This window comes from Triturus cristatus, chromosome 8, assembly GCF_964204655.1.
Source record: "Triturus cristatus chromosome 8, aTriCri1.1, whole genome shotgun sequence".
In the NCBI taxonomy this organism is placed as follows: Eukaryota; Metazoa; Chordata; class Amphibia; order Caudata; family Salamandridae; genus Triturus; species Triturus cristatus.
Window position 1 is genome coordinate 252,295,567 of NC_140591.1, and position 25,512 is coordinate 252,321,078.

The 25,512-nt window shown below is 46.1% G+C and overlaps 1 protein-coding gene across 1 annotated transcript in view; it reads left to right on the forward strand.

The window, feature by feature from the left end:
• Positions 1 to 25,512, forward strand: part of DYNC2H1 (dynein cytoplasmic 2 heavy chain 1) — a 1,714,832-nt gene that overhangs the window by 399,258 nt on the left and 1,290,062 nt on the right. Inside the window, exon 25 of the mRNA XM_085621461.1 lies at positions 5,991 to 6,161. Within this exon, the coding sequence (XP_085477587.1) occupies positions 5,991 to 6,161 (171 nt within the window). The remainder of the gene's footprint in view (positions 1 to 5,990; positions 6,162 to 25,512) is intronic.

A 25,512-nucleotide genomic window follows, 5' to 3' on the forward strand; every position in this document is an offset into this window, starting at 1 on the left:
AAAGCGAGACAGCCTTCACTAATTTTAGGCAATGCCTTTTAAATATCTCTTCTTGGATGACAGATAGCTGTCTAAAACTTAATACTGATAAAACGGAGGTCCTATTTTTGAATCAACCTACTCTGCCACGTACCGAGCTATCGTGGCCAATAGAGTTAAATCCCCCTCCGGTACCGGTAACCTCGGCGAGGAATCTGGGTTTTAGGTTTGATTCACAACTTACAGGTAAAGCACAAATTACGCATGTCTCCTCTCAGTGTTTTTGGAGACTGAAGGCATTACGTAGATTTCTTCACTTCCTATCGATGAATTGTAGGAAGTCAGTGGTGTATGCTCTTATCACTTCTCAACTTGACTACGCTAATAGCCTGTACATTGGCCTCCCTGACTATCTGATGATGAGATTGCAGCGTATCCAAACACTCAGCAGCTAGGCTTATTAGAAATGTGCCCTTACGGTATCACATTACTCCTCATTTGCGTAACCTGCATTGGCTCCCCGTAAGGAAAAGAGTTCAGTTCAAAGCTCTTGCGTTGGCTCATAAAGCAACAAGAGGGGTAGGTCCTCTTTACCTGAAACGGAGGCTTCAGAAATACCATCAAGCAAGAACGCTCAGATCAAACAGCTTCAATCTTTTGGTCACCCCGCGCTTTAAGAAGGCAAGGACGGGTGGGCGCGCTTTTTCCGTGAAAACAGCGATGCTATGGAATATACTGCCAAATGATCTCTGGCAGATGGATGCCGAACTGCCTTTTAGGAAGGCCCTGAAAACTTGGCTGCTTGGGTTACCTTAGACAATACTGCGGTCTTGTGCCTCTCCCTCTCTCTCCACTTGACGGATGCCAGCGCCGGGACACTTCCGTGGGAAGTAGCTGTGCGCTCTATAAATATTAATAATAATAATAACAGACTGTAAATTAGCTTTACAGTCTGGACTATTCTCTTCTCATTGTTGGGAAGCTATTCCAAACTAGCATGGAGATTCAGGAATGTCTTTAAAACAGTTGCCCTATGTTTAGGGAGCTTTGCAACTCAACCAAGATTTAAAAAGTATGAGGCAGGACTTGTGCTAGGATCCAGAATTCTGCAGCTTTTCGGTGTGTACTTTTTGAAAGCCACTGCTAACATTGCTAAAGGCTCTTCCAAAGGGTGTTGGTGACTAAGCCCTCCTGGCCTACATGATCCTTTTAGAATAACATGTATATTGAGATGTTTACAACCGTCCTCTTTCCGTGCACTTCTTCACTTCAGCTTATTAGCAATAAAAAAACAGACTACTGGCCATTGACTGGAGCTGGTGTGCAGGTTCCAGTCCTGTACACATCTCCAGTGTTCATACAGTTCAGTGCTTCCTGTAGTGACTACATGTATAGTTGGATGTGTTTTGAAAAGCAGGCAATGTTTACAATTCTTTGTAGAAAATTGTAAATCGTAGCTCTAAATGTTCTTTAATCTGCCTTACAGCTACCACTACGCCAGTCCAGTGGACTATAGAACTCACCGGCAGGAACCTTCTAGTAAAGATTTTTAATGTAATTGTAAAGGTCCCTCGTCCAAGTTAAAAACAAGCATTTGCAATGCAATAGGTCTCGAATTTACGGGAGTTTAAGCTATTAGCATTGTAAATGACAATGTGTTTCATTTATGTTTCAAAAACCAAAACATAAATAAAAGGCATTGTCATTTACATTGCCAATAGCTCAAACTCGCGTAAATGCGAGACCTATTGCATTGCAGATGCTTTTTTTTGTCTGTGTACATCAAGGTGACACTGGATTCTTGGCTGCTGCTGATTCATTATGACATTCAACATTCTCTACAAAATCTTCTTTACAAAATGGCAACGGATTGTCTACGAACTGCTGAAGAAACAACATACATTTACCTGCCTTCATCAAGATAACTTCAAAGACTAAAATTGAGAGCATACTGAAATATCGTGAGTTTGCATTTTCTATAAATCAGATTGTATCTTTTTAAAAGCATCCTTTGCGTGGATAGTCCTGAGCTCTGCAAAACAGGCTTCAACATCTAGGAACATTAGTAACGAAGCCACTCCTGTTGCTGCTTTTAGGGAACAATCTTTCAGTCCTGGGGCAGGATTAAACAAGGACAACACTGGATGTTACTTAAATAGTAAAGGGCTATTGCACATTTAGCATGCAATTTCTCAGCAGAGCACAAGCCAGCCATTTCTGTAGGTATTGTAATCCCACTTCCCACCTGCAATATTAGATCCAATCACAGCAGAATCCACAGAAGCCGATAGAAGACTAAAACAGACATCAACAGCACCATCACAGTGAGTCTCAAAAAACATTTGAAAGTGAATGATCTCGCACACAACACCAAGGCAAACTCGGAAATAATGCAGTCTGACATAACAGAGATCCACCAGGAAGGATCTCAGAAGCTGAAATCAGAATATACAATGTTGGATACTCAGAAGCAAAAATAAGAAAAGAGTAATTGCTTTGTCTAAATCCTTATGTTTATCTCGTCAAAGAGACTTAGCTGAGTTGGAAGTTCGCAGCTGCTTGTGGTGTTTAAAGAGGACCCTAAATCAAGCGTGGATTTTCTCGAAATGTGGTTCCCGAAGGCACTAATAATCAACGTAAAAAATGACTTTGAACGTGAAGTAGCCCACACAGTGCCAACTCATAAGCCTCAAAATACCAAAATTCCAAGGACCATTGTATACAAAGTCCTCCGATACCAACAGGTAGAAACTTTTTGGACTATTCGTGATATAACAAACAGATCCTGTGGGAAGGAGTGAAGGTCAACATTTTCCAGGAATACTCCAAAGACACTGCCCTCCTTCGGAAAGGCTTGTGCGCGCTCACCCCGAGGCTGATAAGTATAAATTTGCCATTTTGCATTTGTCAGCCAAAATGTGTGTCTTTCTAGGAAAAATCTCGGAATCGGAACTGGACTGTTTCATAAAATCTGTTTTTTGTCTCCAATAGTTTCGTTAAAATTACTTCTACCAAAATGCTATGAAGTCCCAAAGCAATCTGATGATGGTTTCTCTCAGCTACGCCATTTCTCTTATTGTTGCCTTCTTGAAATGCTCCTTTTGTCCTATGAATGATTTTCCAATACTTTTGGCATTATGCTGAAAGAAATGTTAGTGTAGGTAGGTTAAGTAGTGTGACACCTAGAATTATTTCAATAAGTTAAACAGCAGCAAGTAACTTTATTTCGGTTCGTTGAACCATAAAAGTGCAGAATACAAGTATTAAAAGGTTCTCTTGCTCCACATTTTATCCTCATCTACTGATTTCATCTCTGACTTTGGTTTGTGAGTCATAACCCGAGACGATAATTGATAAAGCAATGTATTTAAACATTTTAATTGCTTCACAAAAATATAAACAAAGTAAACAACATTTTAATGCATCACTTCTGAAGCACAGGTTAATGCCACATATTTATTTTCTCATTATATTGCTTTTATCAAACAATCTGCTTATACATGCACAATTACTAAAAAACGTAGTAGTGCACAACAGCGCTGGCTTAATCTTTATGACACGCTAACAAAAGATGTGCCTCCAACAAATTCTTAACTATCATTAAGGAATAAGCTGATCTCAGAGGGTTACAGAGGCCGCAACATCACTATATAAACACAGTTAAAGTGTGGATTGCAATAACGAAGAGGGCCGTCCCTGTTCAGATAGGATTCATCAGTATTACAAAAAAGACATATAAAAAATGTAAACATGTGGGAATTATGAAGCTTTTTCTTTTAAATGAACAAATTGGATGAGGTATTGTAAGTTTAACAACTCGCATGAGTTGGAAGGAGGCAGAAAAAGGGTAACTATCCAAAGCAGGAGACGCAAGCAGGGAGGGACAGGGTAAGGCACCAGCAAAAAAAAAAAAAATAACGAGCACCTTATTCTGGTGCCATGCGCTTTTTTCAGCTGTGCTCCCCTGCTACTGCTCAAGCAGAACCCGTCTAAACTTACTTTTGGTCGCAGAGGTCAGGTTCTTCTTGCCCTCTTTCAGCAGCTCTTTAATAAACTTGTTGGTTTTTTCCAGCTCCACCTCGTGAGCTCGTATCGTTTCCAGCAACCACGTACTGTCCAGGTAGCAGTCGCTGAACTCACGTGGCTGCAATCCCATGATTAAAAAGAGTTTGATATCTCCGATTGACTCTGCCGAGCGAGATGCCGGCCCTGCTCCCGAAGTATGCTCAGCAGCAGCACCCTCTATAAGGGGGTGCGGAGGACAGATGAAAGCTCTGTTGGTGAAGGGACAAGGGAGAGATAGCAGCACTGCCTTAGAATTGGGATAGCAGCAGCGATGGCATCGGAGCAGGCCCAGCACCCGGCCTCCACCACATCCCCAAAACAGTAAAGTAACCTCGGCCATGCAGATCCCCAGGTGTGGTGGTGTGCGGAGATAAAAAATAATTTTTTTAAAGCAGGCATCTCGGAACGGTGGTGGGGGCGGGCAAACACGGCACGGGAAGACGTAATATAAATGAGACAACAGCGTCAGTGGTGTGTGTGTGTACTTGCGCACTGAAAATAAAAACAAGCATTGGCCAGAATTGGGATAGCAGCAGCGATGGCATCGGAGCAGGCCCAGCACCCGGCCTCCACCACATCCCCAAAACAGTAAAGTAACCTCGGCCATGCAGATCCCCAGGTGTCCCGCAAGTGGTGTGCGGAGCTAAAAATAATTTTTTTAAAGCAGGTATCTCGGAACGGTGGTGGGGGCGGGCACACACGGCACAGGAAGACGTAATATAAATGAAACAACAGCGTCAGTGGTGTGTGTGTGTACTTGCGCACTGAAAGTAAAAAAACAATCATTGGCCACGCGGGCGAAATTGAGGCAGACGCGGCCGCGATTCACAAAAGCTTTGAAATAACAAAAGCATTAGCATACACAAGCTTTGGCAACGCGGCCGCGAAAGTGAAAGTGATCGCGATTACGATCGCGTGCTACGGAGGAAAGACACATGGCGCTGCGCGCGTGCACGTTCACGTGCACTGCAGCTTTAGGCCACGGCAGCACTTTGAAAAGCCTGTATACAAAATGTCTCGGCCAGATCAGCGCAAGCGCTGGATCAGGTCGAGACCTAACAAATAGTACATTGGTAGAAAACAAAGGGGGTAAATTGCTTCAGGAAAGGCCATAACATGGACATTCATGTGAATGCTGAAACAAGGTGTTCAATCCCCATGACTAATTTTAAAAATGTAATGTCTGAGTCACTATAGTTTCTGTACAGATGAAGTTACAGTAATCTACGGGCAGTAATTCTATGATCTTGAGTCACAGAATCTAGGCTGCTTTGTTCACAGATCTTATTGTTTCCTGCATATAACCTGCCAGTTTTGCAGATTATTTGTCTAAGTAAACCTTTCACCAGGGAGTGGAAAGGGAGGACATACTTGGTGTTTTCTGACCATCTGTAAACACCCCCTAACGTAGGTGCTGGTGGGTACTTTCGAAGATTTTGCAAATCCTTTCCCACAATGGATGTAAGTTGTACACTAGAATATTTCATGGGGTTTAAGAAATGTGAATTCCCCAAGGATAACATTTTGCTGTGAACGAATGAAACAGTAATAATGTGCAGTAGACTAAGAGTACCTCTGAAATGTATTTGCCTAAATTTCCATGTGGATTCTGTCAACTTTCAAAATGGTCAAATTGTTCAAGTTGAAGTTGTTAGGCTATGGTACATGACTTTTGCTTATAGTTTCATCCATTTAAAACTCAAAATACAAGATTGTAGACATGTTTGGTGTGATGTACACTAAAGTGTCAGCTTTCAGGTTTTAGAAGTGACTCAGTTTTAAGATTCTCTGAGGATAAATGATTACGGACAATTGGGTTACGGTTTCACCTAAAATGATTGACTGGAATAACTACTGTGCTGGTTATAGCTGCAGGTGAACGTTCATACAAAAAAGCAATGTCTATCAGAGCAATCTAGTAAATTGTTTGTTTTATTAATCCATAGATGGTAGTTCCTGTGCTGAAATATGTCAGAGGTGATAATTTGTCCCAAGATCATTGGCTTGATCTCTTTCGACTCCTTGGACTTCCGAGAGGCACTAGTCTAGAAAAGCTGTTGTTCGGTGATCTACTCAAAGTAGCAGATGTTATTGTGTCAAAAGCAGCGGAACTTAAAGTAAGACTTTTTTCTTATTGTTAAAAAGTAAATTGTGTAATTTGAATTTCATTTGATTGTATTGTCTTTTAGAATGAACTAAAGAATTGTATCTTTCATATTTATCTAATTTCTAAATAAATTGATAATGCAAAATAATTAACATGTAACTTGTGTCTCTGACCTTATTGTCACAAACTAAGAATACTGCACCTCCATACCCTTTGATAAACTATCTGTGTGATATCCCCAAACAAATTATAAAGGTCCTTGAGCTTTGAAAATAGCGGAGGGAAATAATAATTTGAATAGTATGTAGATTAAAACAGTACACATGCGTGCCATTCATCTACAACTGTCAGAGAATGTGATTCTCTTCTAAGTGGCTTTTTGATATTTTCTTGCCAGTTCTTTATGTCATGAAATTCCTCTTTTGTTGCCGGCCTTGTTATTCTCATAAATTCCAAAAGGCTCCCCAAATGTCTAGATGGTTAGCATTGCTACATTGTCACTGGAAGTGATGTTATCCTAAGTATGAAAAATGCTGCTTCTGTCGCTCCCTACCCAGCCTATTCCTTTACTGGATTTTGGATCTTTGTTTTTATTTAATATTTATTGATAGAGCACTTCAGGGACCCTGGATGAAGTGGCAGACCACTACTTAGGTTATGAAATTGCAGATGGAGAAGCACAAGTTGAGTATTTGTGTATAGATAATGTGTTTACAGAGAAAACAACAATTTACACCAATACATAGTAGTATTTTTCAGAAGAGAGAGTAGTAGTGTTCCATGAATATATCAGTGTTCATATGACAAAAGTAGGTGAAACATATAGCAAGGGATAAATGTAAACCCTTGTTTACATGATATGAGGGCAGCTAACCTAAATAAATCAGAAGGGCAGTGCTCAATAAAAGGTGAACAGAGAAGCAGAGACAGAGAAAAGAAATAGAGCTGTAAAAAGGAGAAGCATGCAAGAGTAGAGGAAACGGGGATTTCATGCTTGAATAATTTTAGGTAAGTCCTGCTATGGGTTAGGAAATGCTGTGTATGTTTAATTTAAAAGGCTGTAAAATGCCGCAAGTATGAAAAGAGTGTGTTTTTCTTGTTGTGATTCTGACCTGATTCCTTTCCATGGTATCTCAATTTGAAAACTGCCAAACCTGTTTGATGACCATGTATGTCACTTAATCCAAGGGCCACCTATTATAGCGCTTAGTAATTGTGCCTTTCGCCAGATGCTTTCTCTGCAGAAGGTTTTCCTTGTCAGTCAAGATTCATCTTTTGTTTAGCGTTTGTTTCTACTCTGGATCCTTGCCTGTCTAGACCAAAAGACTCTGTCAATCAGAGGCCTGAAAAATATGCTAGGTCCTCTGAGGGCCATAAAGACCATCATAAGGGCAGAGTTACCATCATGTTCACTGTCAGTTCTAGTTTGCAGGCCATCTTCTAGTCTCAGGCTGTTGGTACTCTGTCAACACGTGATGCTACTGAAAATTGCTTTCCAAAGCTTCTCAAAGCCCAGCTTACCCAATTAAAGTAATTCTCCACTCCAGAATGAGAACCCCTTAACCCTTTCTAGGTGTCAGATTAGATCTGTAAATCTTTTTTTAGGTATTCCAATTTTCTGTTGTGGGTTTCTTTGGACCTGTTAAAAATTTCAGGGCCACTAATTTGTAATACTAACATTATTTACAAGGTATGAGCTATTTTTATGGAGTTGTTTTTCTCTCTTTTACTCATCCCAATCTGCCTGCTTTGTTTTTTAAACATCACTCCATTGAGGTTTGATGGATGTATAATACAAATATGAATTCATGGTGATAATGCAACTATCAAAATACTTCCCCTTCAGAATATTGACCCCAAACCCTCAAATCATGTATCCCACTCCCCAAAGTTCCCCAACTCCTCCTTCCCCCACCACTGGTTGAAACACACAGAAAGCTGTTGGAGAATCTTAAATCATGGATACCATACTTGTGTCAATCAATAGATATTCAAGGATTCACACCTCTAAATCTTGATTGCAATGTCTGCTTTCTTTTCTGTTTAGCAATGTACATATTAATGTGGTGCTGCAAGCCAAGAATATGTCCCCATGTTAATCTAATAGGGTTGTTTTTTCATTTACTTTGCATCTCATACTTTTATGCACCACATCTCTGTTAAGGACCCTTAAGTTTGTTTTGTCTCTTTGTTACCATCATTTACTCTGTGATTGACTGTTGGTATTGTATCTTCCAGCCATTTTCTCCCATTTCCGCTCATATTTCAGGTGTCAGTCTGGGTCATCTGCGATGAGAAACCCCATATTTGTTTCTATTCCTGCAGGCATTTCCTTAAAAAAAAAAATTAGGACATGACCACCAAAGTGTTTCTCAGTCCCTACACCTCCTTATTGCTGTTCAGTTCTATGAGACTAAGTCTACATTTTGACATTTTTTACACTGTGTTACAATAGTTATTCCAAATCCTCCTTTGGAATCTTCCTACTCACGAGTATTCTTACACCTTTTTTTTTTTTTAAAACATTGACTTTCAAAAAAACATATCAAGTAAAAGCGAGTGAACTCCAGATGTACATACAATGTAGATCAAGATGAAAACATGATCCAACACAAAATTATCAATGTCAATGCAAAACTCACAGTTGTTTTGCAGTTCTCCCAGTTACCTCCCTTGCTCTTCCCATCCTGTTTTATTCATCTTGCTTCTCCTTGTACTTGTCTACAGAGCTAGTGGGGCCGTAGGTTCTTTTAACAGGGATAGCCTATTTGGTGCCTCTCTATGCCATCTCTTTTCCCATCAACCCATCCAGTCCCATCTCAGATATAAAGGCAGGCTGAAGTGACCACAGACACCAGCAGGATGTAGTTGAAGTCGGGTTTATTGCTGCTCATCTCAACAACAGCTTCCAGGGAATGAGCTTGTGCTTCAAGCACATACATTCCATCACCCTGGAGCCCATAGAACATTCATGGTGCCATAGCAACACCACATAAGCTATTACAATATCTCCCTTCTTCGCATAAATAAGGACAACAAAACAAAATAAATATATTTCAAAAAAGAAAAGAATAATAACAAATAGATTTGCTAAAAACACAATGAAAAGTTTAAACCACCCTACAAATACTGTAAGATGTCACAAATCCATACGTTTAGGAACAATTCTTTTACGTGTACTCCTCCTGATTGAAACAGAAGATCCCTCTGGAGACATTTCTTTGCAAGAACGATTTTCCCCATTCAACCCAATATTCCCACCCACAGGGACGGGATTACTGGAACCCGAAACAGAATTGTCTTGCAAACCCATTCGACATGCAACCTTATCTGGGATTCTATAAACTCTGGACACATTCCACCAATTTTTTCCCTTGACTCTCACAGCATGCCGCGAGACCAAATCTACACACACAGGTTGACTGAATTTTGAAAAACCTTTAGGTACATTGTGTGGGATCTTAATCTTAATCCAATCCCCTACTTTGATATTGTGAGACCACCTCTCTTCTGAGGCTCTCTCCTCTTGATATACAGAAGAATCATGGCCAACACCACCTTTATGGTTTACCTGAGAAGAGGACAAGCCTGAATTAGCTAAAAGTCCCCACTGCCTCATCCAAGCTGGACACATGTTGAACGTGGCAACTCTCCCTCTCAGTAATTCAAATGGACTCTTTCCGAATTCCAAACCAGGTGTAGTCCGATGAGCCCACAACATGCTCTGAACAGCTCCCCCTATATCCATATTTCCAGCAACAGCCCATTGCACACAATCAACTAAGATACGGTTCATGCGCTCAATGAAACCATTGCCCTGTGGGTGATAGAGAGCCACACGTTTGTGAACAATGCCAGATTGACTTAAGAAACCAGACATTTCCTTGGAGACAAATTGCACCCCATTGTCCGACACCAACTCTTTAGGAAAACCTTCCCTTGCAAACAGGCTTTCCAAAAATTTGATAACTTTGGTAGAATTAGGCTCAGTCATAAAACACACCTCCCACCATTTGCTGTAATAGTCCGCAACCACCAATGCAAACCTGTATTTACTGGATAACACATTGAACGGGCCAATGAAATCTAAGGCCAGTTTCATCCACGCCCCTGAAGGTAACTCGACCCTTACTTTGGGAGGGGACACAGTCTTGATTACTTTGTCACTAGAACAACACGTGTAGCAATTTTCAACCATACTTTCTATATGCCGATCCATTGAGGGCCACCAATAAATTGAACGAACCCTACGCTTAGTGCACGTCTGCCCCAGATGACCTTCATGTCCTGCCTTGATTATGCGATCTCTCAAACACGCTGGAGGCACAAACTTGTCACCACGCAAAATCATTTCATCTTCCTCTAATGATAATTCATCGGCCACTTTAGCAAAAGGCTGCAACTCAGAGTCCAAATGTTTCTCCTTTGGCCACCCCTGAATAATACACTTTCTAACTTCCTTGAGAACAGAGTCAGCTTTCAATGCATCAAACCATTCATCCTCCTTGAAACACCCCTCTTTACAAACATCAATACTTGCGATCAAACATTCTTCATCTTCCTCTGCAACACATTCTTCTTGTCTAACCGGCAACGGCAATCTAGACAAAAAATCTGGTCTAATGTTTTTCCCCCCAGGAATGTGTTCAACAATGAAATTATACTGAAGAAGCTTGGAGCTTAGCCTAGCTATCCTGGGCGTATGGTCCTTTACAAGCACACCATTAAGAATGGGAATGAGAGGTTTATGATCAGTCATAATCTTGAACGATCTGCCCCAAAGAAAACCTTTGAACCTCTCAACTGCCCAACAACAAGCAAGAAGCTCCCTCTCGATCACAGAATAGTTTTTCTCACTAGGACGCAGTGATCTGGAAATAAATCCAACCGTATGTTCTGACCCACCTCTCATCTGAGTCAACATGCCACCTAAACCATCCAAACTAGCATCCACCGACACAATGGATTCCAGAGAAGGATCATAAGGAGTTAAAATATTGCAATGGTTCAATTCATTTTTGATTTTTTCAAAATCATTTTGACATTCTTGATCCCAAATGAACACAGTTCCCCTTTTCAAAAGTTCCCGAAGATGGGCGGTCTTTGCTGCAAAGTTGGAAATGAATTTGGCATAAAACTCACACATACCAAGGAAAGATGATACCTGTTCCTTAGATTTGGGAGACGGAACATTGACAATAGCTTCAATCAGACCCACTCTAGGAAGAATGCCTTCACCTGAAATGCAATGCCCCAGGTACTCTATTGACTGTACCCCAAATACACATTTACTTAAGTTCCCCACGATACCTTTATCCTGTAATCTGTTCAACACCTCAGATAAGTTCTTATCATGAGAAGATTTGCTAACCCCAGCAACTAGAATGTCATCCTGAAACACTACTGTATCCTGCACACCCAGCAAAACTTTTTCCATGACACGCTGGAAAACAGAGGCAGCGGAAGCTAACCCGAACGGCATCCGTCTAAACTGGAAAGTGCCAGATGGTGAAACAAACGCAGTTAAGTGTTTAGATGATGCATCCAACTCCACCTGATGGTATGCTGATTACAAATCTATCTTTGAGAACCATTTGAACCCTTGAAACTTTGACACTATGTCATCAATACGGGGTAACGGGTGAGAATCCACCCAGATATTTTTATTGAGACTGCGTAAGTCAATGCAGACTCTAAGATTTCCATTTTTTTTTCATGCGACGACCAATGGACTTAGCCAAAGGGATGATTCGACTGGTTCGATCACCCCAGTTTCACACATTTTTTCCAACTCCTTTGCCAGGTCATCCCGAACACTCAAAGGTACATTGCGTAGCTTATGTTTACAAGGAATGGCTCCCTCTTTTACCTTAATGAGATGTTTAAAGCCTTTGATTAATCCCAGTGACTCTGAAAATACTTTTGGAAAACTGCTTCCCCACACGGAAAAATCTTTCTCACTCCTTGACTCATTAACAATAGAAACTGGTTCCTTAGTGCCTGGCCTAAGAGTCATTTTAAACAAAGCTTGGTGGTACCACCCCAGGATGTCTAGTCCCTTGATAGCTACATAAACTTTTCCCTTGATAATTTTTTCTTTGAACATCAATGTGCCTTCAAAGAAACCTTTAAGTTGAATCCTCCTACCTTCATAAGATACTGGACTTCTATCAGGAGGTTCCAAATGTCTGTCGCCCCAAACCGATTCAAACAACTCTTCCGTGATCATTGTCATGCGAGCACCAGAATCGACCAGCAATTTTAGGATTTTGCCATCCACAACTATGTCCACAATAGGATCTGCACAATCCTCACAATCATCCTTCACAACCAACATGAGGTCTCTCATGGAGCTCACAACCTCCGTGTTACTTTCTAGGATGTCACTCTCTTCCCACACAACGTTGACATTTCTTCTAGAGTTACATACTTTTGCAAAGTGACCTTGTTTACCACAATTCCTGCACATAGCATTACGAGCAGGGCAAACTCGTGAGTTAGGGAAATGTGCAGAATAACCACACTTTGAACACACATTCTTCTTCTGTAAATAGAATTGTTTCTTATCTTGTTTTGTGCTTTGCGACTTTACTTTAACTTCATTTCCATTTTTCTCACCAGTATTTTTCTCAGACAAGCCATTTTTGTCTGCACTGTTTTTACTATCACTTACAGCCCCCACCGTTGTTTTATCAGATCTCAGCTCATTGGACGATGACTGCGATAATTCAATGCTTTTGACAATAGAAATTGTTTCTTCAAGAGTTGGGTTTTTTAAAGTTAGTAACTTCTGTTGCACTTTTTTGTCTCTACAACGTACCACAATTTGATCTCTTATGAGTTGTGATGTAAACATCTCAAATTCACAGTCAGATGCTAAAATGCGTAGAGATGCGACATATGATACAATGCTCTCCGAGGTTTGCTGTTCCCTCGTGAAAAACTTATGTCTAGCTACTACTAAACTTTTTTCCACATCAAATTGTTTTTCTAGCATGTGAATAGCTTGGTCAAACTCATTGAGTGGCTCGTCCCCCTCTGCTAGCTCTGGCAAAGGTAAGTGCTCAAGAACAGCCTGACCTTCAAAACCCAAATTATGTTCAAGAATAAATCTTTTACATTCGGCGCTAAATCTGAGACCTCCAATGGCTCCTAAATACTTTTTTTTTTTTTTTTTTTTTTTTTTTTTTGAAACCGTTTATTGCAGTTTATAGAAGTTACAGGTATGGGCCTACAACCACACGGCCGGCCGCTAGAGCATCAAAAGCATATTACATACATACAGCAAAACATTTTCTCAGCGGTGCACAGTAGGAAGACAGGAGTGATCAATGGTGCAGGCCTCACAGCTCCATGCCCACAGTACGGTTCCATTTTCTTAATACAAAACAACATAAACAAACCACAACCGCAAGGCAACCCTCGATCCAAAGTGACAACACGTGCTCCATAAGTGGGGGATCCAAACCAGCAGCAAAATTCTGAAGAGTGGGACGGGAGTAGATCAGGGACTGGGGGACCGCGCGCCCGCGGCCAAGGGAGGGGCGCCATCTAGGGAGACGGAGCCGGCGAGGCCGCTGGTAGCAGCGGCGGCTCACAAATACCCCCGCGGTAGGCGTTCCAGGGGCCCCAGAGTTTCATCCACGCCCCAGGCTTACCCCTCGCCACATACACCACCTTTTCACGAAACATACACCAATCCATATGTTCTTTCCAGGCAGACACCGCAGGGGGCCTCTGGGATCCCCACAATTGGGCAATATCACGCTTGGCTATCATGTATCCCAGCGTCACCCACCGCGCCTGCGGGACCGAGTAGTCATTTGGTTCCCAGACATTCAGCAAGCATCTCCTCGCTTCAGGCAGCAGCGCGACACGCGTAACCATTCGTAGAACCTCATGCACACCACGCCAGAATCGCTCCACCTTCGGGCACTCCCACAGTATATGCATGAAAGTCGCCAACGCACCACAGCCACGCTTACACATTCCATCACCGGCAAAACCCATACGTAAAAGCCTTGGCCCCGTCACATAGACCCGGTGAAGGATCTTGAGCTGGACGAAACGAAGGCGAGCCGGGATGGCCACCTCTTTCGGAGAGGCCACCGCGGAAATCCAATCCTCGTCGTCCAGCTCCAGCCCGTCGGCAACCCACGCCTCGCGGAGACTAGTCAGCAGACACGATCTATCGTTAATCAATTTTTTGTATATGAGGGAGATCGTGCTGTCCGGGACATGGCCATCTAGCACTCTGTCCTCCAGGGGGGAAGACTCCGGAATGGATGCAACATCCGGGAAGACGGAGCCCAGCGCATGGCGGACCTGTAGGTACCGAAAGTACTCACTGCCCTGCAGCTGAAACTCCGCCTGCAGCGTCTCAAAAGTTTTGAATCCCCCCCTCGTCCAGAGATCTCCCACCGTGCTGATTCCGATCGTGTCCCACTTTTCGAAGCCCTTCGACGTCCACAGGGAGCCCAACCTCTCAGATGCATACAGCGGAGACGCTCGGGTCAAACGGTCCTTCCACCCCATAGCTGCATTGGCCGCGTGCCAGACACGCACCATGACACGCGTCGGTCCCGTCAAACGGGAGTCGGGCGCGCCAGAGTAAAGCGCTCGATTATAATCGCCACCGGGCAGAAGCGTCCTGTCCATCTCAAATGCCGGGTTCAAGGCGGGCCCGTAAAGGCCATGGTTAATTGCAGCTAGTTGGGAGGCCCAGTAATACCGTTTGATGTCCGGGAGGGCGACCCCTCCATCGTACCACGGGAGCGTCAATTTAGCAATAGCAATACGCGGCCTCCCGTCCCAGAACAGGCGCCGCTGGAGGCCCTCCACCTCGCGAAAGTAGCGTGCCGGGACCAAGTCCATGGTATTCTGGAGGGCGTAGAGGAAGCGCGGCAGGGACATCATTTTAAATAAGGCCGCTCGGCCGAGCGGCGAGAGCGGCAGACGCCGCCAGCGCACCACGTCCTCCCGCAGACGCTGGAGGGGGGGCAACAAGTTCCGCTCATAGCGGGCCTCCGGGTCAAGAGTGATATATATACCCAGGTACCGGAAACCCTGGGAGGCAATCTGGATCGGACAGTCCCGTGGCAGGACCGGGGCCTCCCCGGAGAGCACATAGACACAGGATTTCGCCCAGTTGATGACCAGGCCTGAGTTGCGACCGAAGGAGCGCAAAACATCAACCAGGACAATCAGTGACTTGCGCGGGGAGGCGAGATACAAAAGGATATCGTCAGCATAGAGGGACACTCGGTCCTCATGCTCGGGGGTCCAGCGGAGACCACGGATAGAAGGGTGCCACCGCAGCCACTCCGCCAGGGCCTCCATGGCCAGGGCGAACAGGAGAGGCGACAGGGGACAACCCTGTCGCGTGCCCCGCCCCAGCGCAAATGGGGCAGATACTCGCCCATTCACCACCACCTGCGCCAACGGGCCCGAATATAGCAATTTGACCCAGCTGACGAAGCCCGGGCCAAACCCAAACTTCGCCAGCATCGCCCAAATATAGGGCCATTCGAGCGTATCAAACGCCATGGTGGCGTCCAAGGACGCCAAGATGGCCGGCTCCCGCACAAACGGGACACGTGCGAGCACCCCGTGTAAGCGCCGCAGATTAAGCGCCGTGTTGCGATGTGGTATAAAGCCCGATTGGTCTTGGTGGACCAAATCGCCCACCACGCCAACCAACCGGTTGGCCAACACCTTGGCGAGGATTTTGGGCTCCGCGTTCAGAAGCGAAATCGGCCTATAGGATGTGACCCGCTCACGGGGCTTCCCCTCCTTATGGATCACCACAATTGTAGCCAGACGCTGGTCCGGCGGGAGGGAGCCCTGCGAGTGGGCCGCAAGGAACATCGCGCGCAGGTGGGGCGCCAGCACATCCGGGCGTAGCTTGTATAGCTCAATGGGAATACCATTGGGGCCCATGGCCTTGCCGGATGCAACCGAGCGAATAGCCGAGGCAATTTCGTCCGAGGTGGGCGGGGCATCCAGCGAATCCCTGTCCTCCACCGTAAGGGATGGCAGTGCGATGTCCCGAAGCAAGGCATGGGAATCTTCCTCCGAGCAGGGAGAAACCGGGGAGTAGACTTCGCGGAAATAATCCGCGAAGCAGGAGACAATGGCTTCCGGCTCAGTGACGCACACACCATCCACGCTCTCAATCAAAGGCACCACACGGCTCGCTCTTTCCCTCTTGTCCAACCACGCAATCAATTTGCCAGCCTTGTCACCCACATCATACAATCGCCCCTGCTGCTCTTTACTGAGGCCCCTGGCCGCCTCCGTGACGAGGGCCCGATAGGCCGCCTGCTTTAAGTGCAAAACATGTAACTTAGCATCTGTTACCCCGCTCCCCAGGTCACCCTCCAGTTCTGCAATCTCGGCCTCAACCCGGGTCACCTCCTCCCGCTCGCGCCGCCGGGCATTGGAGATAAAGGAGAGGGCCTCCCCTCTAAGAACCACCTTGAAAGCCTCCCACAGGGAGATGGCAGACGGGACCGACCCCACATTCTCATCGAAATAGCGCTGTAAGGATTTGATCAAGTCGGCACGAATGGTGGGGTCGCGCAAATACCATGCATTGATCGGGGCCACCCTGCCATCCCCCCTCGGGAAGACATCGAAATGCAACAACAATGGGGAGTGGTCTGAGATACCCCGTGCCAGATGGCGCACCTCCCCCACCCTCCCTGCATGGGCCGCCGGGACAAGGATGTAATCAAGCCGCGAGAGGCTACCATGGGCCCCCGAGTGGAAGGTGTACTGTTGCAATACGGGATGCTTTAGGCGCCAGCAATCCACCAGGCCCAGCGTGTCTAAAAGGCCGGGCAGCCACGCCTGTGCCCGGGGGAGGTCCCTAGGGGGATGGCGATCCATAGACCCAGAGGCAACCGCGTTAAAGTCCCCTCCAACCACCAATAGGCCACCCGGAAGGTCCAGAAGGAGGCGCCCCAGGTCCGCAAATGTAGTGGCTTGTAACCCAGGCGGGACGTACACTGATATAAAGATAAACACTCTACCCTCCATTCGTCCCACCAGAACAGTGTAACGTCCCCTCTCATCATGGCGCACCTCGTCAATCTCCAACGGGAGCGAGTTCTTGACCATAATACCCACCCCCCGCGAGCCCGAAGTGAAGCCGGAGTGGGCCGCCAAACGATATCCCCGCCGATTCATTGCATGAAAGGTGTTACCTATAAGGTGTGTCTCCTGCAGGAAGACAACATCTGGTGAAATACGTTTTAAATACTGCAGGACCACACCACGCTTAATCCTATCCCCCAGGCCGTTGACATTCCATGACAACACAATCAAATCCCTACCCCCCATCATACGTCAAAACAATCGGTCGCCCCCCACCGAGCATCTTAAAAACAACAAAACAGTTGCGGGTTTGCCTTGCGGTGTTAACAAACAACACACCCCCCCCACCCCCCGGTCCCAACAGAACTCCCCCCTCCCTGCACCCCTGCATGAGCCCAGACAGCCCCCCCAAAGTGCAGTGTGCCTGTCGCCCCATAGCTAAGTACTAACTAGTCCCCCAGAGGAGGAGGGAAGCCCCCAGCAGACCCCACCCGACCTCCATGGGAGGGGAACATACGAAAGCAATATATGGTAAAGGAACAATATCCCGAGCAAGGCCTATACAGTCACCCCTCAATTCTGATCCGGCGGGCCCTCCCCGCCAGCCGCGCCCCCCCCACCCCGATCTCCAGGCAAAGTATCTAACCAGTCCCCAGCCGCCTCGGGCCGGTCGAAGAAGTGCGTACGGCCATCCACCTCCACCCTCAGCTTAGCCGGAAAGAGCATTGAGTACTTGAGGTTTAGGTCCCTTAGGCGACGTTTAATACCAAGAAAGCTCTGCCGCTGCTTCTGGACCGCCGGAGTAAAGTCTGGGTAGAAGTGTACATCCATATTGTCCAGCCTGACCGGTCCCTGTTGCCTGGAGGTCTGGAGGATGGCGTCTCTGTCCCGAAAATTAAAGATCCGGGCAATAATAGGCCGCGGCGGGGCACCGGTCTTAGGGCGGCCCCCAGGGACCCGGTGGGCACGCTCCACCGCAAAAAGCTTACTCAGCCCCCGGGGCTGGAGATGGGTCAGGATCAATTCTTCCACGAAGAGATCGGCCGCCTCCGCCTCTCGGCCCTCCGGCACACCAACAATGCGAACATTGTTCCTCCGGGCCCGACCCTCGGAATCCTCCAGTCGCCGGTCCATCAGGGCGCTCGCCTGGCCAAGCCGGCGCACCTCCCTCTGGAGGGCCACCACGTCCGTCGTGAGGCTCGTTGTGGTGTGGGCCAGGGAGTCAACTCGGTCGTTCGTTTTTGACAAGTCTGCCCTCACAAGGCCCACATCCACCAGGACCGAGTCAATTTTTTGCGCCAGGGTATCGAAACGCTGGTCCACTGAGGCCTTCATCTCTGCGATGGCGCCCATGACGTCCCGGAGGGTCAGATCCACCGGTTGGGCAGGCGCCTCCGTCGGGCCCACCAGGGATGACCGCGATGTCTCCGGAGAACCCTTCTGGAGCGTATAGCGATCCATACTATTGGCCTGGTGCGCCGTGCCACGGCGGGTTGTCTTCATCTTCGTCCGGTCGCCATCTTGTTTGGTGGACATGCTGGCCCTTCCACCGTCGTGCCAAGATCTCCAAACGGGCCGCCACACCAAATCACGGGTGTCAGGGGGGGGGGCGGGGGCGACCACCGGGCCGCGGGTCAACCCACCGCCGGCGGGTCAGCCGGGCACCTGGACAAGGCAACACCACCGCACCCCGCTCCGCAGCCCGACCCCGCCTGAGGCAAGGAGGGTGCAAAAGCGAAAGTGAAAGTGCGGGGTACGCGAGTCGCCCAGCCCCGCTCGCCGCTGTTATTCACTTCGTCCCCGGATCGCCCCACTACTCCAATCCGGGGGGCCGGCGAGGAGAAGGCCGCAACCTTCAATCGACGCTCCCACCGGTGTTCGGGGTCCGATTCGAGCCCAAAAAACGGGTGGCGCCTCAGCTCGGGTTCACCGACACAGTCCCCTCAACAAGGACAGGATATCGCCAGGATTAATTCAGGAGGTCGCGGAGGTCCTCGGGAGCCTCGCACCTACGCGGCCATCTTGGTTGCGCGCTAGGCTCCTCCGGCTCCTAAATACTTGGTAAAGGCTCTATACCATACTTTCCACTCTACTGGTGGATCCCCTGGAAGCTGTAGAAAAGGAGAAGGGGCTTGTACATTTTGCATAGTGAAAATTAAGCTATAAACATCAATCAACCAATTAACAAAAGGTACCACAGAATTTTCACTGCAAAAGAACGTGAATTCCCTTGTTCTCCCTGACTGTTAGAGTAACATAAATATATCACTATATAATTTTGTTACTGTACATACTATGTATTACCCTTTTTTTTTTTTAAATACTGTACATACTATGTATTACCGTTGTTTGTATTTGACAAAATTGTTATGAAAACTAACACACTGCAAACAAAAAGCATCCACAAGATGGTGCTAGAGTATTACTATTTGAATCCAAAACACATAAAAGTAATGGTAATAAAACTGTCTGTTGACTGTACTAAAACTTGCACAACGTAGAGTAAAAGGCACCTTGACCTAGTAGACTGTCATATGACACTTTCCTTTTGAAACAAAGCGTCCGATTGCTTCCGTGGCAATTTGACGTGAAGAGAAAAAAAACAGAGTCTTTGGTGAACTGCTTCGTAGATTCGAACGTGGACGTCAACGCGCACTTAAGAGTGTGCCGTGTGGCTCAAGGCACGCTCTTGCTTTGCACGCTCTGCATGAAGGAACAAACAGCAGTGAACGAACACCATGGAACCTTGGAGGTGAATGGCGTGCGCGGCTGAGCAACGGCGGTGAGTACGCGAGCACATTCAAAATATAACAGATGAAACTGACGTTACTCGCAAATGTTGCCGAAGGCTCCAATTTTGATCACCATGAATAAATAAATCACCAAGATTCAGCTAATGCACTGTTAGACGTCAACCATGCCACTCACGCAGGAACATCGATCACCATACCTCGTCCGTGCACTCGACGACAATACTAGCGATAAGTCGAGTAAACGCTTAGCTGATGCGCTTGTCAGCACTGCAGTGATGAGGTGATGCGGTGATAAGATTGGCACGTCGCTGTATTTCCAAGCGTTAGCCACAATAGTCTTTACTTGTCCAGCCAGACTGCAAGCACGATCAGAACCGAGACCGAGTGTCCCATCGGTTGGATGACAGTCTAGATCCACACGCAAACTTGGATTACAAAAAAATTATTTCTCCTTTGAAAATAGGAATAATTTCTTGTAGAAATTCAGAGGTCAAGAAAAAAAAATAGTAGAAAATAGCGCAGTTCCAAATGTACACACGTGGGTACTGAGAATGAGCAGTAGATCCCAAAACTTGTCGCCAATTGAAGTGACCACAGACACCAGCAGGATGTAGTTGAAGTCGGGTTTATTGCTGCTCATCTCAACAACAGCTTCCAGGGAATGAGCTTGTGCTTCAAGCACATACATTCCATCACCCTGGAGCCATAGAACATTCATGGTGCCATAGCAACACCACATAAGCTATTACAATAGCCTGTTGTCATCGAAAAGGGTCGCCCCCGCCTGCACTCCCTCACCACCCCGTCCGGCCTACACCCATCCTGTGCCCCAGATGCTGGGGGGACAACTACAACCCGCCCACCCCCTCTCTGCTGAGTCCATCCTCTGTGGACCTACCAGTATTATTGGTCTGGGCATCTCATGCTCCCGATCCCATCTATCCCTTTGGGCATTCCAGGGTAAAAGACTCCCACTGGGTATGTGGGGGGGGGGAGTAGGAGGAAAGGGACCTGTGTCTAAAGAATCAGCACTTAGGGGTCTATACGGTGTAGGAATGGCCCTCAAACTTCAGGAGTTGGTCTTGCAGTTTGTAAATAAAATACGTCACTAGAATGTGGCTAATCTGTATAACATAAATATAACCCGATGCTGATGCAGTTTCAAATTCAAGGATGCGACTGCTAAATCTATAGTCTCCAATGATTCCTGTAAATCTTCTTTGGTTATAACTGTATTAAACATCCGATTTAGCTTTAGTGCAACCTGCATCCCATCATCACTTGCATTAGCTATCAGTGCCTGATAGATTTTACCTATTTGCCCTCGTCCTATAATCTGAAAAAATGCGGACAAAACCTCAGATGAAAAGGGCATCTGTGATAAACCAAGTCCCCGACTAAAGTAATCTCTAATTTGCAAATGCTTAAAAAATGTATTGTCCGGTATCCCATACTCTTCTTTCAGAGCGACAAATGTACGAAACCTTTGCCCATCATATAGCTGCCCAAGCTGTGCTAAACCCTTACTTCGCCACTTTTTCCCAACCGAGTCGTGAAATAACTCTGGTAGTGTGGGGTTCCCCCAAAGCCTAATATACACATGAAACTTTGGAAAAGAATATGCCTTAGCGACATACTACCATAGCCTGACAATGTCCCTAACTACCTGAATAACCTGAATACTCCTGAATTAATTTCTAAAAGGGCTGTGAACCAGTCATTATCATCTAACTCATATTGCCTGACATGTCAGGAATTTGCAGCCGACTTAAGACACATGTTTATTAGTTGCCCAAGGCTGAGCACATAATGGGTTGGTGTTAACCATGTTTTTTCTATGTTAGTGGGTCATGATATCCAGATGACTGAAAGAGAAATAATACTGGGGACAATTGATAAACGGGGGTGTCTTACTGGATTATCAGTTTCAATTGTAATTGTATGTGCTCGTTTGTGTATTGCTTGAGTTTGGATCGAAACAAGCAGCCCTAGCATTAAGGATTTTTGGGCCCTGCTGAGAGATGTATATGAAATGGAGATGGCGCTTGCCAAAGCAAGAGGCCCATGTTCTTGGTTAAAATGTAAGCGAGTATGGTCCTGTATTCAGTGGGGTTAATGTTCGTGCTTATGTTAACAAATTTATTTTTCATGTTTACTTTTTTGATTTTTGATTGTGTATTGTAAGCTTTTACCCTGTGTGCTCTCTCATATTTATGTTGGTTTGTGTTAATTGTAATTACCTACGTATTTGTTTGTGATGTACTGAAGTATACTTATGGCTAATAAAATATAAAAAAAAAAAGAATGTGGCTAATTTGAACAGTTACGGCGCCTATTCTAGGTGTATTGGCACTATTGAAGAGCACCAGTAGCAGAGAGTACATATTTCACTACCATCGGCACCGTCAACATCCTCCTCTTCTATGAGGATGTAGCATCATCAACGTCCGTCAGTTTGTGACGAAGGGTTAGCTTCGCTGATTCAGCAAAGGAGAGCAGGCTGGTATTATGCAATGTGCGCCAAATGTTTCCCATGCGCCGCTATGCGCCAAATGTGTGGGCATAGCGATAGAATATAGTAAAGGTCACTGTCTAGTTGTGCACATCTCTAGCATTTGTCGTCTGGACTGAGCCTTACTCATCCTTAGCTGAAAGGGGGTCCAGAACCAGTTATGTAGTATTTTGAAGTATGTGTATTTCAAACTGACCTGCCTCATGGTAAAGTTGTGTAAGTCCATGAGTTCCTTCCAGTCCATATCCCTATATTGTGTCCCTAGCCTATCCTGCCAGTATACCTTGGTGTCCGTATGTGTGGCGGTGGAATTAGAGGGGTCAATAAGTGTTTGATAAAAGTTAGGGACCTTTCCCTTTGCTTTCCTCGACACCTACAAGAATGTTTGGAGCAGGGATTGCCGTAGTGGGATGTGGTCTAGTCCCAGCACACCTCTCTTACAACCACTAGAGCTGCCTGAAGTGCCAGAGCTGTGATTCGGGTCGGGCAAATTTTCAGACGGAAGGTCTGATGGGGTTTGAACATGCCATCCTCATATAAGTTATCACAGCTTTTATACCTCCATAAATCAAGACCTGCCATCTAATTGGGTGGCGATCCATCTGGATGCAGTTGTTGAACCACAGCAGTACTCCTGGGTGTTTTGACTCATGGACACCCAAATCTTCCCCATCGCCTTCAACCGAGGTGGGCAGGTACTCATCTCTGTGGTTTAGTCCCATCGAGGACATTTAATGCAGGCAGCGCTCTGGGGAGCTTTATAAATCCCACTACCATAACATAACAATGTCCTGGACTCTGCCACACTCTGATTGTCACTACTAAAGGTTTCAAGGCTAGCAGAAATAAAAATGGGGAGGGGGCAGCTCTCTCGTGTTCCTCTGTGTAGTTGATAGGTTTGGTACATAAATCCTCCACAGTAAGTCTGGGCAGTAGGGTTTATATGTATCCAACAAAGTTTAGCTTTGAAGCCTGGACCGAATTCCTCTCTCTCCAGTGTATGGAAAAGATAGCCCTATACTACTCAGTCAAATTCCTTCTTGGCGTACAAAGCGAGCAGAATCTTTTCGTCCCTGTCGTCTCGCACCTGCCAAGGCTTGTGCGCTAAGATGCACGTGGTTTCTGGAGAAGTGGCCTGGAACAAACCCTACCTGTGAGTTGTTTATCAGGCTACTCAGGACTTACTTAAGCCCGGTCGCTAGCACCTTTGCCAGCATTTTCATGTCCGTATTAAGGAGCGATATTGGGCAGTAACTGATGCAGTGAGTGGGTCTTTGTTTGCTTAAATGAGGCAAATAATGGTATTGTATTCATGTGAGCATCCACCTCGTTCTTCAGCTTCCTTAAAGACCCAGCACAGAAGCTCAGTCACTATTTGTTTGTTCTACTTGTATAACTTTGTGGAGAAACCGTCATCCCCAGGAGTCTTGTTATATGGCCTTTCTGTTATATCTCCATCTAGCAGTTGCCTGCCAGCTGTGGACAAAGTTGGAAGGTAGACACTGTCCGAGAACTCTTGTTCACCCCTTGGGTCATCTGTGCTTCAGCACTGTATTGTGAGGTTGGATAAAGGGAAAAGGATTCCGCTATCTGCACTGGGTGCATGACCAAGGGACAAGCTGTGTCATGTACTGCAGTGAGCCTCGCACTATTGAAGCTGTGCCACCAGCAGTCAGCCTGCTTTCTCATCCTGTTTGTATTGTCATCTTTTTTAGGCGGAGTAGTGAGTGCTCCTCCTTGGATGTGAAGAGCAAATTCAGATCCATTTTAGCTCTTTCCAGCCATTGTAGGACCTGACAGGATGGTTGTCATGCATACCTTGTCATGCAGGGTTGCACCTTTTATTCTAGGCATTGCCGGTGTTCAAAGAGTTTCTTCTTACGGATCGCAGAATCTCGCATCAGATTGCCCCTTAGGAAAGCCTTTTCAGCAGCCAGGTATCTGTGCAAGTGTTCTGCCACCCTCTGCTTTTCCAGAGACTGTAATGGGACACGTTGAGATGCCAGTATTTTGCCACTAAGCCTACATGGTCCATGTCCAGGCCGAATATTGCTGGCGCGGGATCTGCTACCTTCTCCCCACCTTCCTGCATTATACAGTGCCTAAATGCTGTCAGGCTTGTGTGTGTGTGGGGGGGGGGGGGGGGGTGGCGTTCAGAATTAAATAATCAAACCTGGAACAGGAAATAGGTCCGCAAGACCATATTCTGACATGACGTTCATTAGGAGTGCACAGTATCTCACGTTCGCCTTATGATAACCTCCCATCCGATCTTTGTACAGGTCTAGGGCTAGGTTCCGGTCCCCTCCCACCACTATCTGTTCATGTCTAAATTCAACAAAGCGTTGTGACAGAGAAGACAGGAAGTCGGCTCGATCCGTCTTCGGAGCACATACCAAACCTATCACCATCATTGCCTACATGGTGCTGATCTTTGCGAAAACAAAGTGTTACTCAACATTTACCCAAGTAGTGTGTGCATTGTAGCGACTTCCTCAGTAGGATAGAAACCCCCAGACACACCCTGTGCTTAGCCTGGTACATCCAACCTACCTTTTAGCGCTAATGACGGTTCCCAACCAGTCCTGTGTCAGTTTGTCTGATTCCTGTCTTGAAAGGTGGGTTTCTTGGACAAGTGCAAGGTCAGGAGATATAGTAGGCTTGTAGGCCAGAACCTTTTTGCGTATGACGAAATGAGTAAGTCCATTTACATTGAGAGATAGCAGTGGCAGCCTCTTGGGCCGATTGTGATTTATCAGCAAACCGCGGGTTTAGCAGCTGCTAGTGATAGGGTTCGTTCTGGTGATGAGTTAGTGCAGAGGACATGGGGCAGAAAAGAGAAGGCACATAGCGGTGCCAGAAGTCAGGTGAAAGGAGTGGCAGCAGATGAATGTGGCAAAGACTGTCAGTTTGTGTAGTTCTATAGATGTGAGCTGTGGCGCATATAGCTGGGGCTGTGTCGATAAGCAGTGGCGGTGTGGCATGTGAGTCCAATGTAC